Genomic DNA, 20037 nt, shown 5'->3' on the forward strand with positions numbered 1-20037 from the left:
TCTGTAACCTTTCTTCCAGTAAAAATAAAACATAGTATATAATTGTCACTTAAAATATTTTTTATAATCTTTGTAGTTGAATTCTGGCGACTTTTCTTTTATCAGTCGCCATGTTTATACCGTATTTACGCGTGTATAATGCGCACCCTGGTTTTTGATGGAGAAAAGTGACTAGAATTTATTCTCGTTTTTTAATGTGCAGTATTATGGCTTTCTTAGTTGTAGGTCGTAAATCTGTTGCTATGCCAATCAAGAGGAGAATATCATCTTGTGTAAACAGTAAGTCACCAACCCAAGCCACCTTAACCCTCTCCCTCCTCTGTGTTTAGCATCCCAAAGCTTTCATTCTTTAATCATTATATTTATTCTGTAATAGTAGAAAGGGATATCAAAATTATGTTATGGATTTGCAGTGCTCAGGAAGTTATTTTCTGTTATTTCTCACCCATCAAATACCGCTGATACACATTCCATGTGATGGGAGGTGCATGCTCGGAAGGAATCCGGATTTTGAAGCAATTCCAGATTTTTGAGAGAATCCGGATTCCAGATGCAATTCGGATTTCGAATTCGATCCATCCTGGTTCCTGGCTATCTCTTATTTTAATACTAAGTTCAATAGCACGTAACCAAATCTATTGAATATGTGTGAGGCTATTTCAAACTGAGAAAGAGTAGTTGGCTAAGTGAAAAGCAATGGGATTAGTGTTGTTGCAGCAGTACAGCTACAGCAGTTCTTTGTTTCGGCCAAACATGCCCATATTGCTTGATCGCTCCTTATCTGCTGTAGCAGTTGCAAGAGAGCGGGATTTTGATAGATTGACAAGTTCACACTTTAGGTCAATGTGCAATGATGCCAAAACAATATAATAATCATTTCTTGCATCTGCTTTGCATCTTGAGAGCTTGAAGAATGGAACTGTATGTGACACTAAATGTATATTTCCTTCTGCTTTCAACCAAACTTTCAACTTTTCTTGCTCTCATGTTATATGTGCAAAAAAATATTCAGATTACTTTTGCGTAGCTATCCTCATATACCAACTTTTTTGTTAATTCCCAATTATTGTTGGCCAAAAAAAGAAAACATAACATAATGCAATTATTTCTTTAAAAAAGGGAAATTACTGTATTACTAAGCACAGTCGGCTTCTTTCAGGGGTGGTGCCAGAAAATGTTGACTGGGTGGACAGGAGCCAAATACTAATAAATTAGGGTTGGCAGATATAAAGTTTGAGTTTCACAAACAGATATTCCCTCGCCCTCTCCCGAACTCCTTTGTAGTTCTTTCACCTTTTCTCTTTGCTGTTGTGCATCTTATTTAACTTTCCACCATTTTCCTCCCCCCTTTCTCTCTCTCTCACTCTCTTTGTTTAAACACACATGTGCGTGCATGGGTAATCCGTTCACCAAATCTTATTAAAATTCTCTCTATCCACCAGGGCCAGACTAGCCCTCCAGGACAAAAGGCAAAATTTTGGTTCACCCTGTCAGCACCCTTCCGAAAACACACATTCGGCACCATTTTTACCCCAACTGCTCACAATTGGGCATCCTGCTGTGAAAATTTACAACCATCCTCTTGGCATCCCATCCAGCCAATGGTGCCTCCCCCCCAAAATCAGGTCATAATCCCCATAAGACATTTAATTATAACAGTGTGTCTTTAGTGCAGCTAAAAAAAAGTAACTCATTTTAGCTTTACTTAGCACTATTCTTTATCTGATTCTCAATTGCCCCCCACCAACGATGGTCGATGCATTCATTATCCCCCAAAATCATTCATCATAATTATCCCAAAATGTTTGTAGTTTGTAGATTAATAATAATTGAGTTCTATTTCAATACAACAGACTGTTAAATTGTCCATGTTTTTTTTAATTGTTCAAAGTTTCGAAGTAACACAAAGCTTGCACAATGATTGGTTAAATGTTTAAGTTAATCTGAAATATCATAGAGTAAATTATATACATATGTATGCATTTAAACAATGTTTGTGGGTGGACATTAAAATTTTAATAAACTACAATTTGAGTATTTAATGCCTGCCTCCATGGCTGAGCGGTTATCACATAGCATATGATGCCAAGGGTTCAAATTCCAGCCTGTCCATGGATGGTCTTTGTGATTGTCCTTTCAACAGTTTCATCACATCAACACTCAACCTCATCTTTGCGATTTAACAAAAGTGGCAGAAAAGTGAAGTAAAATAAATTGAATCAAATCCAAAAATAAAATTGAGATTTGAGTATTTAACACATATTGCTACACAACTTAATATTGAAAATTCAACCTGGGCAAACCTACAGTTGTCTGTTAATTATTGTTTTACGAGACTTATGCAGAACCATAGCTAGAAATTCCTAAGGTCGGGGCGAGAATATATGTAATATGGTTCCTCCTTCAAAGAACTCGCCCCCTCTGCTTCGAGTAAATATAATTATGTTTAGTAATCCATAGCAGGGAAAATTTCCGTTGCTAAAGTAAAATTGTCCTGTGACAAGAAGTTAGAAATGTGTATTTGACATAATGCATTCTTCTGTTTTATCAGGTAATGCGCAACACATTACTATAGCCTGTTTATTTGAAGAATTATACTGTGGTTACATTGCAAGACACAAACAATATCCTCCATATTGATCAATAATATAATTTCTTAAAATATAATTCTTAGAGTTGGTATACTGCTTAATTTAAATGTGCTTCATTTTGATAATTTAGTTCTATTAGCAATATTATTGTATTATTGATTGTCTATGTGTTTTAAATAAGTTTACTTACACATTTTTGCAACATGCACTACTGTAAGAAAAGTGAGCAAGGAAATTTTTACATCAATTTCTTTGCAGACTTGCAAGAATATTAATTTAATGGGTGTCAATAGTACTTTCATAGATTTACTCTTTTCGCACATTCAGAGCCAAAAATGTGTGCATACCATATTGCTATGTTTAGTCCCTAAAATATAATGTTCGAACCCTCCCTCCCCCTACAGATATCCCTTGGGAATCTAAGATTTAACACTTTATCAAGAGCTTCATATCTTCCCCCCCCTCAAATTTAATACTAAATCCTCCCACTAAAATTTCCATGCCAATTTTAGACTTACTGTTGATATTGAAGATATTGCCTCCTCAAAATAATAATAATAACAGTTCTCACTCCCCACACCAGAATTTCTGCAACAGTCTATTATGTAATAGTAATACACAAGAGTTGGATATCCCCTCCCAAATTTAATGCTCAATCCCCCATAACTAAAATACCCATCATAATCTAAGACTTAACAATAATATCCAAATGTTTAATTCTCAATCCCCCACCAGTATTCAGGGGTCAATTTAAGGCCTAATATGCAAGTGTTTGATAATGTCTCCCTCCTCCTCCTCCAATAGTACATACAGTTGTCTCTCGATTCTATGACCCCGAATATAATGACCCCGAATATAATGAACCTTTTCCCGGGAACCATGAAAAATGTGGAAAAAAGTTGAAAAATTGAAGGAAATCGGCTGGATACACGTGAAGAGAAGATTGAATGTGCTTGGATGTTATTAGAAATCGACCTTGACTTGTTTCCTTGCTCTAAGAGCAGCTGACAAATGACAAAAGAGCCCGAAATGACTGCTGGACTTGGAGTCTTTGTCAATGTGTATGGCAGGTCAAGCTCTTTATCCTTAAAAATATTCACCAGTATCACACTGAGAAATGCGAGATAAAAGCAACTCTTGGCCTTGTAGCAGACAACTTCCAGTAACCGTTTTCATTCAAAACGTGCTCCTTGTTCCCTGTAACACTTCATAAAAAAGCCAAACTGTTAAGAGATAATCAAAGCCACATAGGCCAACAAAAGATAGTCAACCTGCTTCATGCGTTGTCATGCAGGTTTCCGGCAAGTTTACTTCAATCTTACGTGCATCATAACAGTTTTCCACTTCATATGTTTTTCTTAATGAGCCGATGTCATAATATTTGCCAAAAAAGTGTTCCGTTGGCTAGTGACTTCTCCCTCTTTTCCTGTCAGCAAACGTTTAGGGGGAGCAGGCGATGCCGATTGTTTCAGCCATGATTTTCTTGCTCGTGTGTCCTTTCCTTTGACATCTAAAATGCAGCAACCAATTCTGGATACATTCTTGAAAACAAACAAAAACCATAGGACAAGTAAAAAAAAAAAAAGTGGCAAGGATCATTTCTTTCTTCTTCACACTGCTGACAAAAGTTCCATCTTCGACAGTTGCATTTTCTTTAAAATGTGGAGGATTTTCTCTTCGACCACCTGTTGCTCGAACTTCCAGCCGGTCTCATTGTCTTTACGCTGCAGCTGGCGCCAGTGTTTGGTCTGGCGTCTGCAAAGCTGTCTGCTTGCAATGACTCATCCAGTGCAAAGGTATAAGTCATTGTTTTGAATCTCGCAAAGCTGGTTTGACTTGAAGATAACGAAATTCAATCTCCAGAAAGAAAAACAAGAGTTAAAACAACTCTATGTTCTACGCCTTCTGATAAGGAAAACTGTAAATTTTATTTTGCACCCGACACAAGAAAAAACTTATTGAACACTCAGAGCAGTGTTGGAAGGAAATGAACACAATATAATCCCCGCTCTACTTCAGAACCATTCATGTGGGGGGCATGGGAGGGGAGGAGTGCTCAATCAAGAAATGGATGCTGGGACCAATTTAAAGAAATCATTATTCAAGGGTGAAACTTTTTGAGGAGTGGTTGTTTGACAGAGAATTCTCCCTAATCCAACATTAAATCGTCGATTAACGTGAGAGTAAAATCGATCTCCCATTTTGATATCTGAAAATGTGCAGGTTTCATAAAGCTTGTTTTGAGTTCATTTTACGCTGATGGGCTAATCGGACCTAAATATACAGTTTAAAGTGAAATAAAATTTCAAACCCAAATGATTATCAAGTGCGACGCTGTTTAATGTGTCCTAGAATACACATTCGGTGAAAACAGATTGCAAGTTGTGTGTTTCCTTTTTCAGTCTGGATTACAATGTAAGTCTAAGAAGAGTTTGAACTGTTCCCTAGAATGGGGGAGGGGGATGAATATGAAGTTGGTTGAAGCAAAGAAAACTTGACTTTTGTGACTTTTTTTACGATGTATTTTACACAACCGAACCAGAACAGACCCGCTTTTTTTGTCTGGTGCCTACAAAGGTTGTGTTGTCTCTCTTGAGAGATCTTATCTTGCCAGTTAATCCTGTAACAGACAGTGTACTCTAGTAGACTGGAGATGAAATCCAACATTCATTCTGCCTGATTATCTCCAGACTTTTGCTGGAACCAGTGTGACTAGTGTCAAGATTTTTAAAGTTTCGCTTGCAAAAAATGAGACATTTTTTTCCTTTCCGTAGGTCTCAGTGCAAATGGGTTTCTCATGAACTAGAATTGTAAGAATTTCGGGAAAGAGCAACGACTGTGCAAAATTAAAGAAAATAACATTATTTAAAATCCTTTTTTGCGAAAACGTTTTCATGTTCTATTTTCCTTCTCACAACACACATCCTGTGCATAACAGGTTGTGTAACTACACAGGATAAATGGTGTTACTGTCTCCTAGGAATCTTTGTCCCCGTTTCAGCTGTTTAGGCTCAAAATTGGTGCAAATTCCAATAACGACCCCTTCGAAATAATGACCCTTTTCCCGGGAACTGTGAAAGGTCGTTGTATCGAGAGTTGACTGTATTACCGTTATAATTCCCTGGCAGTATAAACTTTGCTATTTATGTAGCAGCACTGGATTATTTATAACGTAATTCAACTTGTATCCAATGCTGCACTGTTCACTCAGACAAATTTCCATCACAAAAATCCCCCGCTAAACCTGGGTAGATGCAACCTGCATCCACAAATCTTCTTGCTGTGGGCAATCCTTACCTAAGTAGTTCCTTTTCTTCATCTAATGGATTAAATATGGTGCAACCTAAGGTGTAAACATTTTTACATACATTTGAAGAAAATATATACGAGGGGGTGCTGAAAAGTTCGTAGCCCAACACAGAAGGAGTGCACTTGGAATGATGAAATTTTACAGTTATTCTACATACTCCCCCCGAAGTTCAATACACTTCCTTGCACGGTGCTCCAATTTTTGCAGACCAGTGAAAAAAAAATCTGAAGGCTGTTCCACACACCACTGTTTCGTAGCACTAATCACCTCCCTATCAGATCCAAAATGGCATCCTATTAAGTGTTGTTTGAGCTTGGGTAATAGGAAATAGTCTGACGGAGCTAGATCTGGGGAATAAGGGGGATGATCTAGACATTGAAACCCTAGATCATGCAATGTCAGTTGTGTTTGCAGTGATCGATGGACAGGGCCATTGTCCTGCAGGAACATAATTCCTTTTTTCATTTTTCCGCGGCGTTGCACTTTCAATTTGTCTTTCAATTTTGTGAGTAATGCAGAGTAATACTCTGCATTAAATGTCTGACCCTTGGGCAGGGAGTCTATGAGTATGACTCCATCCTTATCCCAGAAGAATGTTGAAAACACTTTCCCAGCCAACTTCTGCCTCTTGAACTTCTTGGGGCGAGGGAAACCTGAGTGCCGCCACTCCATTGTCTGTTGTTTCGTTTCAGGATCGTAGTGGTACAACCATGTTTCATTCATGGTTAATATTCGTGACAGAAATTGGTCGGCATTGCGTTCAAAATGGGCAATGACTTCCCTTGATGGCCTCACTCTTTCACGCTTTTGATCTGCTGACAGATTTTTGGGAACCCATTTTGCCGAGAGCTTGCGCATGTCCAAGTCATTATGAATTATGTTACCAACAATGCCCATAATCTCTGCCACACATTTTGCTGAGATTCTCCGATTTTCAAGAATAAGGTCATGAACTTCATCCACGATTTTGGGGACAGTCACTGTTTTTGGTCTTCCTGCACGTGGAGCATCACCTGTTGAAAAATCGCCACATTTAAACTGTGCCACAAACTTTTTCACCACTGCATATGATGGAGGAGAGTCCCGTAGTGTTCCACTGATTTCCTCATGAATTTGCTTCGGCGACTTTCCTTGGTGGAACAAAAATTTGATGACAGCTCTGATCTCGATGTTTGTGAAATTCGCTGGCTGGGCACACATGATCACTTCAATGGGCCTGAAAAGCACAATAACAATTCCGTTATTAATATGAAAATTTGCATGTGTACATACCAAGATATCTTCTTTAAAACTGTAAAGTTTCATTATTCCACGTGCACTCCTTCTGGGTTGGGCTACGAACTTTTCAGCACCCCCTCGTAAATGTTGAGAATTTTATATAATAATATTTTAAGAAAAAATTCCAAAATTCTACCCAAAAATTTCGATTGTGAAGTCTGCCCCACATGCACAAAGTTTACAGTAGACGAAATCACGAAAGGATGATTGAGTTTCTGCCACTTTTGGCTAATTGCAAAGATAGGGATGAATGGTCGGTCATAAGATGAAGTAGATAAAGGGACAAACACATATGGACAGCACATAACACAAGTTCCATAGAGGATTATACTGGCCATGGGTCCAGACGCCAGAGCCTTGTTAGTCTGCAAAATTCAGTGCAGAGTGTACTACGTGGAAATGAGGTTGACATTTGGGTGTCTTGAGAAAGGGTTATCCTTACATCCACTGCATGCATCCTCATGGACGATTTTGTGAGCTGTTGCAATGGAAATGTCCACCATTTTCGCCACATCATAAGCCTTGATGCTTCCGTTAGCTTGAATAAGTCCATTCGCTTATGCGATGGTTTCAGTCCTAGTAGTAGTAGTGGAGGAACAACCAGATCGAGCTTCATCAAATGTGTCTACTATGCCTTCAGCAAAGTTGCATGACAGTCTCACCATTTGCACACTCCTACCACACTGTCATGGCATGCAATTCTTCATTACACCATGTCTTCAACACATGTGCACCTGCCATGACGCGAGCCTGGTTTTCTTGTTGCTTTCCTGCACGTTCATGTCTATGGGGGAAATGAGGAATTACTTGCAAGACACATAAGATAACCACGTGCAAACTATTAATCTAATATTCTTATAACCAATTTCTACACCATAGGGAAACTTATATGGTGAACAAACCATTATATTTCAGTCGGGTACTAACCGTAAGAGCTTGACGACTAGTTTCTGGTATAGTGATCAATGTTCCTGGCCAGGGATGTGCTTGAAATTGAATGTTTTTCTTAATGGTTGCAAGTCCCCTTTCAACAGGATCTAATGCAGTTTTATATCTGTGAACAAAAGAATATGAATATCAACATTAAGATGCCAGACATTCCTACTCCTAACAGTGCATCACAATCAGGCTTCCCTCACATTACAATTTTTAAACCTCTGGTATCTAATATATGATTAATCAAGGTTTCAGAATAAACAGAAACATGATGAGCCAGACTGAGGATTATTTTTTTTATTTACAAAGCATATTTCGAATTGTATCTTTCTAGTCAACTATAAAAATTAAAAATAAGACTCTTAATGTTGTAATAATTAAGCATACAGCTTGCCACATAAAATAGTCAGCTGACTGCAAAGCCAATCCATGTGTCTTGCATTGATGGAAGACATGACCACCAGGAATTCTGGCATCTCTCTGCCTTGTAACAGCTGGTAAATAGTAAAGTTTTGCTAATACAGTGGAACCCCAATTTTACATTCCTCGAGTTTACATTCTCCCGCAATATACATTCAACTCTGATGGTCCCAACATAGCAAAATGTTAAGAGAGTTTCCTCGATTTTACATTTTCCCGCATATTAAGTTATTTCAGCTTGGTCCCTTGAAAAACATAAAATCAAGGTTCCACTGTATTATTTATATTTTGATGGTTTGTCTTCACTCATATACAGTATATAGGTGTATTGATTCCAATAATTTATTGCAAAGGTACCAATTTGCTTTAGTTCAATATACGTGCGTGCGTGCGTGCGTGCGTGCGTGCGTGCGTGCGTGCGTGCGTGCGTGCGTGCGTGCGTGCGTGCGTGCGTGCGTGCGTGCGTGCGTGCGTGCGTGCGTGCGTGCGTGCGTGCGTGCGTGCGTGCGTGCGTGCGTGCGTGCGTGCGTGCGTGCGTGCGTGCGTGCGTGCGTGCGTGCGTGCGTGCGTGCGTGCGTGCGTGCGTGCGTGCGTGCGTGCGTGCGTGCGTGCGTGCGTGCGTGCGTGCGTGCGTGCGTGCGTGCGTGCGTGCGTGCGTGCGTGCGTGCGTGCGTGCGTGCGTGCGTGCGTGCGTGCGTGCGTGCGTGCGTGCGTGCGTGCGTGCGTGCGTGCGTGCGTGCGTGCGTGCGTGCGTGCGTGCGTGCGTGCGTGCGTGCGTGCGTGCGTGCGTGCGTGCGTGCGTGCGTGCGTGCGTGCGTGCGTGCGTGCGTGCGTGCGTGCGTGCGTGCGTGCGTGCGTGCGTGCGTGCGTGCGTGCGTGCGTGCGTGCGTGCGTGCGTGCGTGCGTGCGTGCGTGCGTGCGTGCGTGCGTGCGTGCGTGCGTGCGTGCGTGCGTGCGTGCGTGCGTGCGTGCGTGCGTGCGTGCGTGCGTGCGTGCGTGCGTGCGTGCGTGCGTGCGTGCGTGCGTGCGTGCGTGCGTGCGTGCGTGCGTGCGTGCGTGCGTGCGTGCGTGCGTGCGTGCGTGCGTGCGTGCGTGCGTGCGTGCGTGCGTGCGTGCGTGCGTGCGTGCGTGCGTGCGTGCGTGCGTGCGTGCGTGCGTGCGTGCGTGCGTGCGTGCGTGCGTGCGTGCGTGCGTGCGTGCGTGCGTGCGTGCGTGCGTGCGTGCGTGCGTGCGTGCGTGCGTGCGTGCGTGCGTGCGTGCGTGCGTGCGTGCGTGCGTGCTTTTATGCTTTTCAGAGAGCAAAGCAAAAAATACAAAATGTGAAAAACGAATGTGTTTTTTTTAGAATCCTGCACCTAATGGCTAATTCAGTGATAAAATATGTATGAATTTTATTTGTGAAGAAACATGAAATATATGTTTTTCCATGAGCATCTTTTGTAAAATATTACCGAAATGGATCAGAAACATGTTTGTAATGGAAGATACAAAGGTCTCCTTCTCAATCTCTATCATAGCTGTACTTTTAACAGACTTACTTGCATAATTAAATTCATCCATACTCTCAGTCTTTCCACCCCTGTCCCCCTTCAAAAACACACACGAAAAATTAAGTACATTATCAAGAGCCTTTTTTGTATGTTGTGTCGATTATGCAGAATAACGTCCAAGAAATACTTTTCTAACGCTTTTACCGGCCTGGGGCATTTCAGTGTACAGTTAATGAGATAGTTAAGTATAAATTAGATGTAGTAGCTGTCCAGGAAGTTAGGTGGCCAGGAGAAGGGAATTGTAAAACTAAAAATTATACTTTTTTCTGTGGTGGTACTGAAAATCATAATTTTGGAACAGGCTTTTTCATAAATAATAGAATTATCTCGGCTCTTAAAACAGTAGAATTTATTAATGATAGGATATCATATGCAGTTTTACAGGGTAGGTGGTGTAAAATTATTTTAATAAACATACATGCACCAACGGAAGATAAAGATGATAATACTAAAGATGATTTTTATACAGAGAACAGGTCTTTGATAAATTTTCTCAGTATGATATGAAAATTCTGTTAGGTGACTGTAATGCACAGATTGGCAAAGAAGACATTTAAATCCACGATTGGTAAAGAAAGTCTTCATGAATTAAGTAATGATAATGGTATAAGATTGTTTACTTTTGCAACCTCAAAGAATTTAATTGTGAAAAGTACCACTTTTAAACATAAAGATATCCATAAATATACCTGGTCTTCTCCAGATGGTAAAACTCGTAATCAGATAGATCATATTCTCATTGATAAGAAAAGGCATACTAGTATAATTGACGTTCGTACACATAGAGGTGCTGACTGTGCCAGTGACCATTATTTAGTAATTGCTAAATTAAGAGAAAGACTCTCAGTGATAAATCATAAGCAACAAAATCTAAAAGTTATAAAATTTGATACAGGAAAGTTTACTGATGAAAGAATTAAGAAAGATTACCAAATTAAACTCTCAAATAGATTTGCAGGATTTAAATGATGATGAAAATATAAATGAAACAGACGTAAATAAGAATTGGGAGCACATACGTAATGCAATAGAATCAGCAGCTAAAGAAAGTATAGGATACCATAAACCAAGAAAAAGTAAGCCATGGTTTGATAATGAATGTCATAATCTAATAGAAATAAGAAATCAGGCTAGACTTAGGTGGTTAAATAACTCTGATGATATAAATCTAAACAATTATAATAGAATAAAGCGAGAAGTTAACCGCACGTTTAGAAGTAAAAAAAGAGATTACTTGAAAAGCAAAATTAACGAAATTGAAACAAACAGCAAAAATAAAAATATCAGAGATTTATATAAAGGTGTAAATGAGTTTTGAAAGAGGTGGCAACCTAAAGTAACCTTGATAAAAGATAAAGACGGTGATTTTCTAGCTGACCCAAGCGATATTCTAAATAGATGGAAGAACTACTTTAATGACCTCTTAAATGTACATGTAGGAGATAAATCAGAAGTAAATGAAGTACACACAGCAGAACCTTTAGTTCCAGAACCTAACCTGACTGAAGTTAAAGATGCTATTAAAAGGCTAAAGAATAACAAAGCACCTGGCATTGATTTAATACCAGCTGAGTTAATTAAATATGGTGGAAATTCATTAATATGTCAAATTCATAAATTAATTTGTTTAATATGGAATAAAGAAGAAATTCCTCAACAGTGGAAAGAATCCATAATTGTTCCTGAGTTTAAAAAAGGTGATAAAATGAACTGCAATAATTACCGTGGAATTTCTCTACTCTCAACAACATACAAAACATACATCTAACATTCTTTTAACAAGACTAACACCATATGCTAATGAAATTATAGGTGATTATCAATGTGGATTTAAACGTAACAGATCAACTACAGATCAAATTTTTCACATCAGACAGACACTTGAAAAAAAGTGGGAATATAATCAAAATGTCCATCAGCTATTCATTGATTTCCAAAAAGCATATGATTCGGTCAAAAGAGATAAATTATATAATATATTAGTAGAGTTTGGAATACCTAAGAAGCTTGTTAGTATGATAAAAAAATGCACCAGTGAAACAGAAAGTAAAATTCGTGTAGGTATTAATATGTCTGACAAATTTACAATTCATGATGGGTTAAAACAAGGAGATGCATTATCTCCATTGCTCTTTAATTTTGCCTTAGAATATGCTGTTAGGAAGGTAAAAGAAACTAACAAAGGACTAGAATTAAATGGTGTGACTCAGTTGTTAGCATATGCAGATGATGTAGACTTACTGGGAGATGATGTGAATACAATTAAGAATAATGCTAAAATATTTTTCAAAACTGCTAAAGAGATAGGTTTGGAAGTTAACAAAGAGAAAACTAAATATATGCTTACAGGCCGAAACCAATTGTTAGGTAATAATCAAAATCTAATTATTGATAACAACTCGTTTGAACCAGTTTCCAAATTCAAATACTTAAGAGTAATATTAACAAATGAAAATTATATTAAAAAGGAAATAAAAAGTAGGCTTCATTCAGGAAATGCATGTTACTTCTCTCTGCATAAACTTTTGTCTTCTCGTTTAATATACAAAACCGTAATTTTGTCTGCAGTATTATATGGATGTGAAACTTGGTCCCTTACATTGAAAGAGGAACATAAATTGAGAGTATTTGAAAATAAGATCCTTAGGAAAATATTTGGACCTAAAAGGGATGGGGAGACAGGTGAGTGGAGAAGGTTACATAATTTAGAACTACATAATTTGTATTCATGTCCAGATATTATTAGAATAATTAAATCAAGAAGACTTAGGTGGGCAGGCCATGTGGCACGAATGGGAGAGGAAAGAGGAGTTTACAGGATTCTTGTTGGGAAACCTGATGGTAAGAGACCTGTAGGAAGGCCAAAACGAAGATGGAGAGACAACGTTGAGATGGACCTAAGGGAAATCGGTAGGGATGGAAAAGAGTATATAGAACTTGCTCAAGATAGGGAAAGATGGAAGGCCTGTGTTGCTGCAGCCATGAACCTTCGGGTTTAAGAAGGCTAGGGAGTTAGTTAGTTATGCTTTTACCACTTTTGTCAATTTTAATTTTCCATTAAATTTGTGTCTGTAATAATATGGAATGAGAGGGGGAGGTAACAAATTTCAGGAACTACATGTAAAATGGTACACATACAAGTAATATCAATCTACATAGACACAGCAGTAACGGTAATGGCTTACTTTTTACTCTCAGGACTCAACCACACTTTCCTCTGTCCTTTGCAAATGTTATTGTACTCGTGCTGGCAACTTTTTCCCCAAATTTGTATCGGTTAATTATGTTATCATACTGAATCTAAAAAGTAGCAACTAAAAGGGAAAAACATACCTGTTTAGTTTCCAATATCCCTTTCCTAGGCCATAATATACAGCTGGAAATTTTGCCGAATACTCTGTTTCGATTTGTTTTAAATATTCTATTGATTTTTCAATATCCGTATATATTGCAGTTTCAATCCAAGATATGCAAAGGGCATACTTCAAAACAACAATGTCTAACTTCTTCAGTTTGTAATTCTGAAATTGTAGGAAATATCATGCAAATACAACAAATTATTATGAAATTATAATGGAACACTTGTTGACAATAACTAAACAGCATGATAATGTTGTTAGAATTAAAGGAAGGCAGAAAAATTCACTTCAAATATTAACCCTTATGCTGTGCTGGGACATCTGTCCCCCTAAAGTATGGGACACCACTTGTACTGGTAGGTGACGTAAATTTATGAGACAGAGACAGATAGAAAGTCTGTGAGGACATGACCAAAATGCATTTTTTTTGTTCCCTATCCAGAAAATGTAGGTTCCTAAGTTTAAAAACTGTTCCAAGCCATTTCTGAAATGAATACATGAGTTTTATAGTAACACATAGATTTATAGTGCCTGTTTTTGACTATTTCTAAGATAACTGCCATCTTCAGTGCCTACATTAAGAAAACTATGGAAATTCGGTTGAATATCTACAAATACATTCAGTTGGATTTTGATTTTCCTTTGCCCATGTTGCCCACTACGGTGGGGAGAAATGGATCTCTTAAAATAAATTAGAATTAATCACTACAGTTTACACATCCACTGATGGAAAGAGCAAAGCTCTAACCTCTCATTCATAAAATAGATGTTACATGAGATTAAAGCAGCAAGTCTTACCAACTGTATTAAGTGGCAAGACCCGATATGTGTCCTACAATGTCTTTCTTTCACATCTACAAAATGTAAGCTATTAAGATTCAAACCAATTTCAGGACATTTCTGAAAGAACAACAACAGTTTTTTGTGTCTCTTCATGAGGACTATTTCAAAGATCACAGCTCTTTCAGTGTTGGACCTCCATCAAATTATGGTGCCTATTTTATCATTTTCGGTGCATTTTTGCCTCTCCTATGTTGAGAGATTTTACTGCAAAAAGTAGGCACTAGGGTGAAAATATGTTGCTGCTACTATCATCAATTTCAACACTTTCACTCACAACTCAACTCAGGTACACCTACCTCTAGACCCTCCTCGTTGACTAGATCCAATGCAGTCTTGAACTTTTCAGCAGACTTCCTAGCAAGCTCCCGTTCCAAAGCCTCGGAACCTTCTTTCATCATAAAGTTTAGCTCCTGTTTTTGAAAGAAATACACACGGTTTGAATATTGTTTTAGTAACAATGTGATAAAACAATTAAACTTTAAGCTTTTTCAAATCTGAGAAAATAGATACAATGGAACCTCAATTTTACGTTTTTCAGGGAAACAAGCTGAAAAAAATTAAAATGCTAGAACGTGTAAAATTGAGGACAATTTTATAACATCTTGCTATGTTGGGACCATATTGATTGAATGCATAATGTGGGACAATGTAAAATCCGAAAACGTAAAATCGGGGTTCCACTGTATACAGATTAGGGATGTGCCGAAGCCAATTACAGATGTATAAAAATCGGCAGGAATTGACATATCGACATTGGCAAAAATCCGATATTTAAACCGGCACAAATTATACTAAAGTTTTACCTTCTAATAAGTTTTATATTTTAGTTTTGTAAGATTTATTGAAAATTAGGTTATGATCCATCATTATTGTAGAGTGTTTGTAATAAAATTATTGCAAACTCTCATTCAGAGGATCAATCTAACTCAAAATCGGAAATAAAACAGTACATTGCTGAACCAGGATCTGCTGTTGTGTTGGAAATTCAAAAATGAGTATTCAAACCTGAAGCAAGTGCTGAGAAAATACTTGGGTATACCTGCTTCATCAGTATTCAGTGATTGAGTGTTCAGTGTTGCTGAACAGATTTGCGATAAGAGAAGAAGTAGGTTACTTCCTGAACTGCTTCCAAAACTCGTGTTTCTGAAGTTGAATCTGGCAGCAGTAAATTTCCGTTAAGAACAGGAATTCATTTTGCATTTCGAAGAACTGCTTGTGTACTAATGTAAAATCTCTTGAGAATCCATGTTCTTCTTAAAGGTTCACATAACCACCTTTTGTAAATGCAAATGTACATTCGCATCTCTTGAGATATATATGTATATACATACAATATGCAATACATATGTACATAGCAAATTTATTTTTGTCATGCTGAAAATAACATCCCATTTCTGTTTAATAATCTTATGTATCGGAATTGGATAAATATCAGCATCGGTATTGGTTCCAAAAATTATCGGTGAGGCCATCGGTAAATTTTCAGATTCGTCACATCCCTAATACAGATCAAAGCCCAGCCAGTTTCTTTTTTTCTGATATTTCGCCAACTTCCTGCCAGCATATTCAATAATAAACTGGATATGTGGGAATTCAAGGAAGCAAGCCTCACAGCTGATGACCTACTCCTGATTGAGTATAAGGTGATTCTTTTGCTACAAGACCCTGGCAAATGCAAATATCTCAAAGGCCGTGCATTTTATTTAGGACATACATATATGAATACACAGCTTCATTCATGACAAGCATGTACATATTACAGAAGACAGTGAAAATATACACCACCGCAGTCCAGAGAGAGTTGAACTCAATGCTCTATTTTTGCAATGCACACATGCTCCACTACTGTGTAACCCATTCCTCTGCATTAACCTCACACATGAAGCAAAAATTAAAAAGAGGCCTGTTGCCAGGAAAAATTAAATACAGCAGTCTTGATCTTCAGATATTCCTTGTTATCTGAGGCAAAAAAAAAGTAATGAAGTCCAGTTTTGGCATGTACTTACTCCTTTCCTCTTATCTCCTGATGAAGGCATCATGTGGCTTCATCAGGAGATAAGACAAGAATAGTCGAGGTTTAAAACATGGGGAGTCGAGTTCGGTTAAAAAGGTTAAAATGGAAAAAGACAATGCAGTGCCCTGTCACTCCTTGCTACCTGGCTGGCAACTAACTGACTGTCACAGCTTTTGACTATTCTTGTCTCATCTCCTGATGAAGTCACATGATGTGGTGAAAGCTTGAGGAAAACAGTAAGTACATGCCAAAACTGGACTTCATTACTTAATGAAATGATGGTATCTGGTGTAAGATATGCCTCATCTAAAACATTTTTTTAAAATTTTTGTTGCATTGGAGGCAGAGCCAGAGACACCACCTACAATCTGTTACGCAGGTAATGGCATAACCACAGTAGCTACGATTTTTTGATTATGATTTGATTTGAGTTGGTGTTTTAAGTCCACTTTATGCACAGTAAGGCTAATCGGGACTGGACCTACAGTTTAAAGTGGGATCCGAACCACTTGAGCCTCCACCGGGTATCGAACCCGGAACCCCTCGATTACAAGGCAATGACGCTACCACTGCGCCATCGGGGAGGCCCGATTTTTTGATTATGAAATTCCCTGACTTTTCCAGGTTTTCCAGACCAGAAATGAAATTTTTCCAGACATGTTTGTCGTCATGATTTTTGCTTTGGAACCTCATGTTTTTCAATTAAATATGCAGGCATGTTAATTATTATGAATATGAATATACACAGTGATTAGCTGAAAATTTACCAAGTGATTATTATTACAATGCTATTCAATAAAAAAATAAATAACTATCGTACTTCCCAATTTTCACTAAGTCATTACAATTAAGTTGGTGTAAAAAAATCAATAACAAATGTGGCATATATCAAAGCTTTATAATGTAACCTGTATACAACCTCATTATATCAATACAAATGAGAAACAACAGAAAATTAGGTCATGTACCTTTAGAAAATATGCAATACGTTTAATGATTATATTTTTTAATTTATTGAAAATAGTACATATTTCGGAAATTCAGAATGTCAATGGGGCCGGTGACCAACCATACACCTAAAAATATATATATATATACACGGGCCATACTTTGGAATCAAATATCTCCATTATTTGACTTTTCCACATGTTGGAACCAATTTTATATTATGGAAAACATGGAAATCTGTCTATTAAAAAGGTAACTTCCGAATGTTTTATGATTTTTTTAAATTTTCCTAGCATGAAGACTATTTATCATAGAATTTTGGCAATCATTGTGACATGAAATTTGAACCTTCCTTAAAATAATGAGCACTGTTTGGATTTGAAAAAAGTTATTTATGTTGAAAAAAAAAAAAAACTTCAAAATGACCTTACGCAAGCATACACGCTTCCCACGGACAAGGTATTCTCCGGTTGACAAGCGACAGTAAGTATCGTAAACTAGTGGGAATGAATGTAGGAATAAATCGGAACCTTAGTAGAGTGCATTCAGGGTCTTTATTTTAATTCTAAGACAACCAAACCTGACCTTCCTAACCTAACCACAAAAGCATATATTGACAGAATATTAAGTAATCGCTAAAACTCTACAGTATGCGTTAACAGACATAAATCGAAATCGAACCATGTAAAAGTTTCATTTGTAGCATGATGAAATCGTAATAAAACAAACGGAACTTGGGCCCATTTTCACCACTTTTCAGCATAATTTTATTCTACACACAAAAAATACGTAAAATTACTATCGGCATCAAACCAACATTCCTAACCTAACAACAATTTGTGACCAGCGTAGTTTAATTATTCAATTTCGCACCAGTTTTTAAAAAATAAATTCGTTCTACATGCACAAAACACGTGCATATTAGAATAATGACGTCACTGATACTGCATAAAATCACTAATTTCTTGGGTGTAACACATCTCTGCAATGTAAAACTAAGACAATGAGCAAATGAACTAGTTGCTTCTGAACGGGTCGCAAATGAAGGACTCAAATTCACAGAACAGGTTCACGGGGCGAACTAAGTAGCGAGTCCCTTTGTTTTTACTCCGCGTCCGCACCCATCCAGTGTAACGTCAACCACAGCCAGTTACGTGAAATTCTGCTCTTCAAGGCAGAAAGTATTACACTGTCTTTGGTTCAAGGAGTATACAGTTATTTCAGATCCAAAACCACTGAACTGTCTGAAAACCAACCTGCTCCGCTTCACGTATCAAAAGAGAACAGGTGTGTTCTTGAAGAAAGAAAATTTCCTCACCACACACAAAAGATAAGCAACATTTTCTCCGAAAGAAATACTGAGGATGGCTGGTGCGTAGGTTTCGTCTTGAGTAGCTTGTTCCCTAAGGAAAAATCTCACGCCTCTCCAAATTCCGGTCTTGAACAGGTTCACAAGAACGAGTCACAAAATGAACGGACGGCCGTAACGAATCCAAAAACCTAGATCCGAGAGTGAATAAATATAGAATCGAAATGCGAAGGAACCATAATTTTGTACGTAACAGACTAGAAGGAATAATGACGAGAGGAACAAATTTCTGAACTGACTCTCTTGGGGGAATTGGAATCGCAAGAACCGAATTCGGAAGTGGAAATGAACCGTTCGTTCATTTTGTAACTGGTTCCCTGACTATTCCCTGACCAACCAAATTCCCTGACATTTCGCGGTTTTCCAGTAGCGTAGCAACCCTGATAACATTGTTGGTCGGAAACGATGGAAGGGAACATCCTGAAATGGAAGACACTTGACAATTTCTTTAAAGTACAACCTGACCAGACCAGTTCTCTAAAGTACAAATTAAATACTGTTTAACTATTTTTTCCCAACATCACTGATACTACTGCACTGAGCAATATAAGTAAAATATTAATAACTAGGGCTAGGATTTTGATGCAAATGCATCTTTTTTTGGTAAGGTAGAAACATTGCATAAGTAGATAGGAACGTGTTTTATACGTAAGTGAATAAATTGGGATGCCTTTCTTAGTGCATTTTTTTGCATTCTTTGACCCCCTTTGGAGGAAAGGTCATTTTTTTAACTGTAAGTCATTTTTCGGCCTTTTGAAAGTCTTATTAGGCATGTTTCTACATTTTGATGAAAGAAGGGGCATTTTACATGCAAATGTAACCCTTTGAAGGAGAGAGGTTCCTGACTCTCGTTGCCTTCAGCGCAGTTCTCAACGACTGTGTTTGAAGAAACAAAGAAATTCTGTGCAGTATTGTTGATACAAGCTGTTGTGTAACAATTCAGCTCAAACAATGTGATTTCTCCCTCTATATGTAAATATATTGTCGCCAGACGGATTATTTAAAAAAAAAAAAAAACAAGGAGTAGAAAGTTTTGTGCTCTGTATCGGACATTTTGTCAGGGAAATAATTTGCACTCCATGGAATTGAAAGTGACTTAACAGCAAGTGATATTGTTCATTTCAAGTATGCTCCTCTTGTGTCGGTGGAAGTCGAGAGAAATTTTTCCATATACAAGGCTCTCTTGTCCGACAATCATTCACTTTTGAAAATTTGTATATGATTTACGTTGTGTACTGCAACTCAGTACTTAAAGTGTAAAAGATGACAAAAAGTGAACTTACTTACTTGTACTACCATACGCAATAAACATGGGATAGAAAATACAACGTTCATTTGTAATTTGAATTTCTCTTGGTAGTTTATAAATTTGTTTTACAAATCTTTAAGAATTTTTAGCTCATTTTCCTAAGTTTATAG

The 20037-nt window shown here is 37.8% G+C and overlaps 1 protein-coding gene across 5 annotated transcripts in view; it reads right to left on the reverse strand.

Annotated features, from left to right (window-relative positions):
- The window catches only part of LOC145994928 (uncharacterized), a 251363-nt gene that overhangs the window by 148009 nt on the left and 83317 nt on the right, over positions 1–20037 (reverse strand). For all 5 annotated transcript variants that reach the window (XM_083131426.1, XM_083131428.1, XM_083131429.1 and 2 more), the window contains exons 7-9: positions 14584–14697; positions 13419–13606; positions 8107–8233 (exon numbers count right to left, since the gene is read on the reverse strand). In XM_083131426.1, coding sequence (XP_082987552.1) covers positions 8107–8233; positions 13419–13606; positions 14584–14697 — 429 coding nt within the window. The remainder of the gene's footprint in view (positions 1–8106; positions 8234–13418; positions 13607–14583; positions 14698–20037) is intronic.

This window comes from Lepisma saccharinum, chromosome 11, assembly GCF_977018435.1.
Source record: "Lepisma saccharinum chromosome 11, izLepSacc3.1, whole genome shotgun sequence".
Lineage (NCBI taxonomy): Eukaryota > Metazoa > Arthropoda > Insecta > Zygentoma > Lepismatidae > Lepisma > Lepisma saccharinum.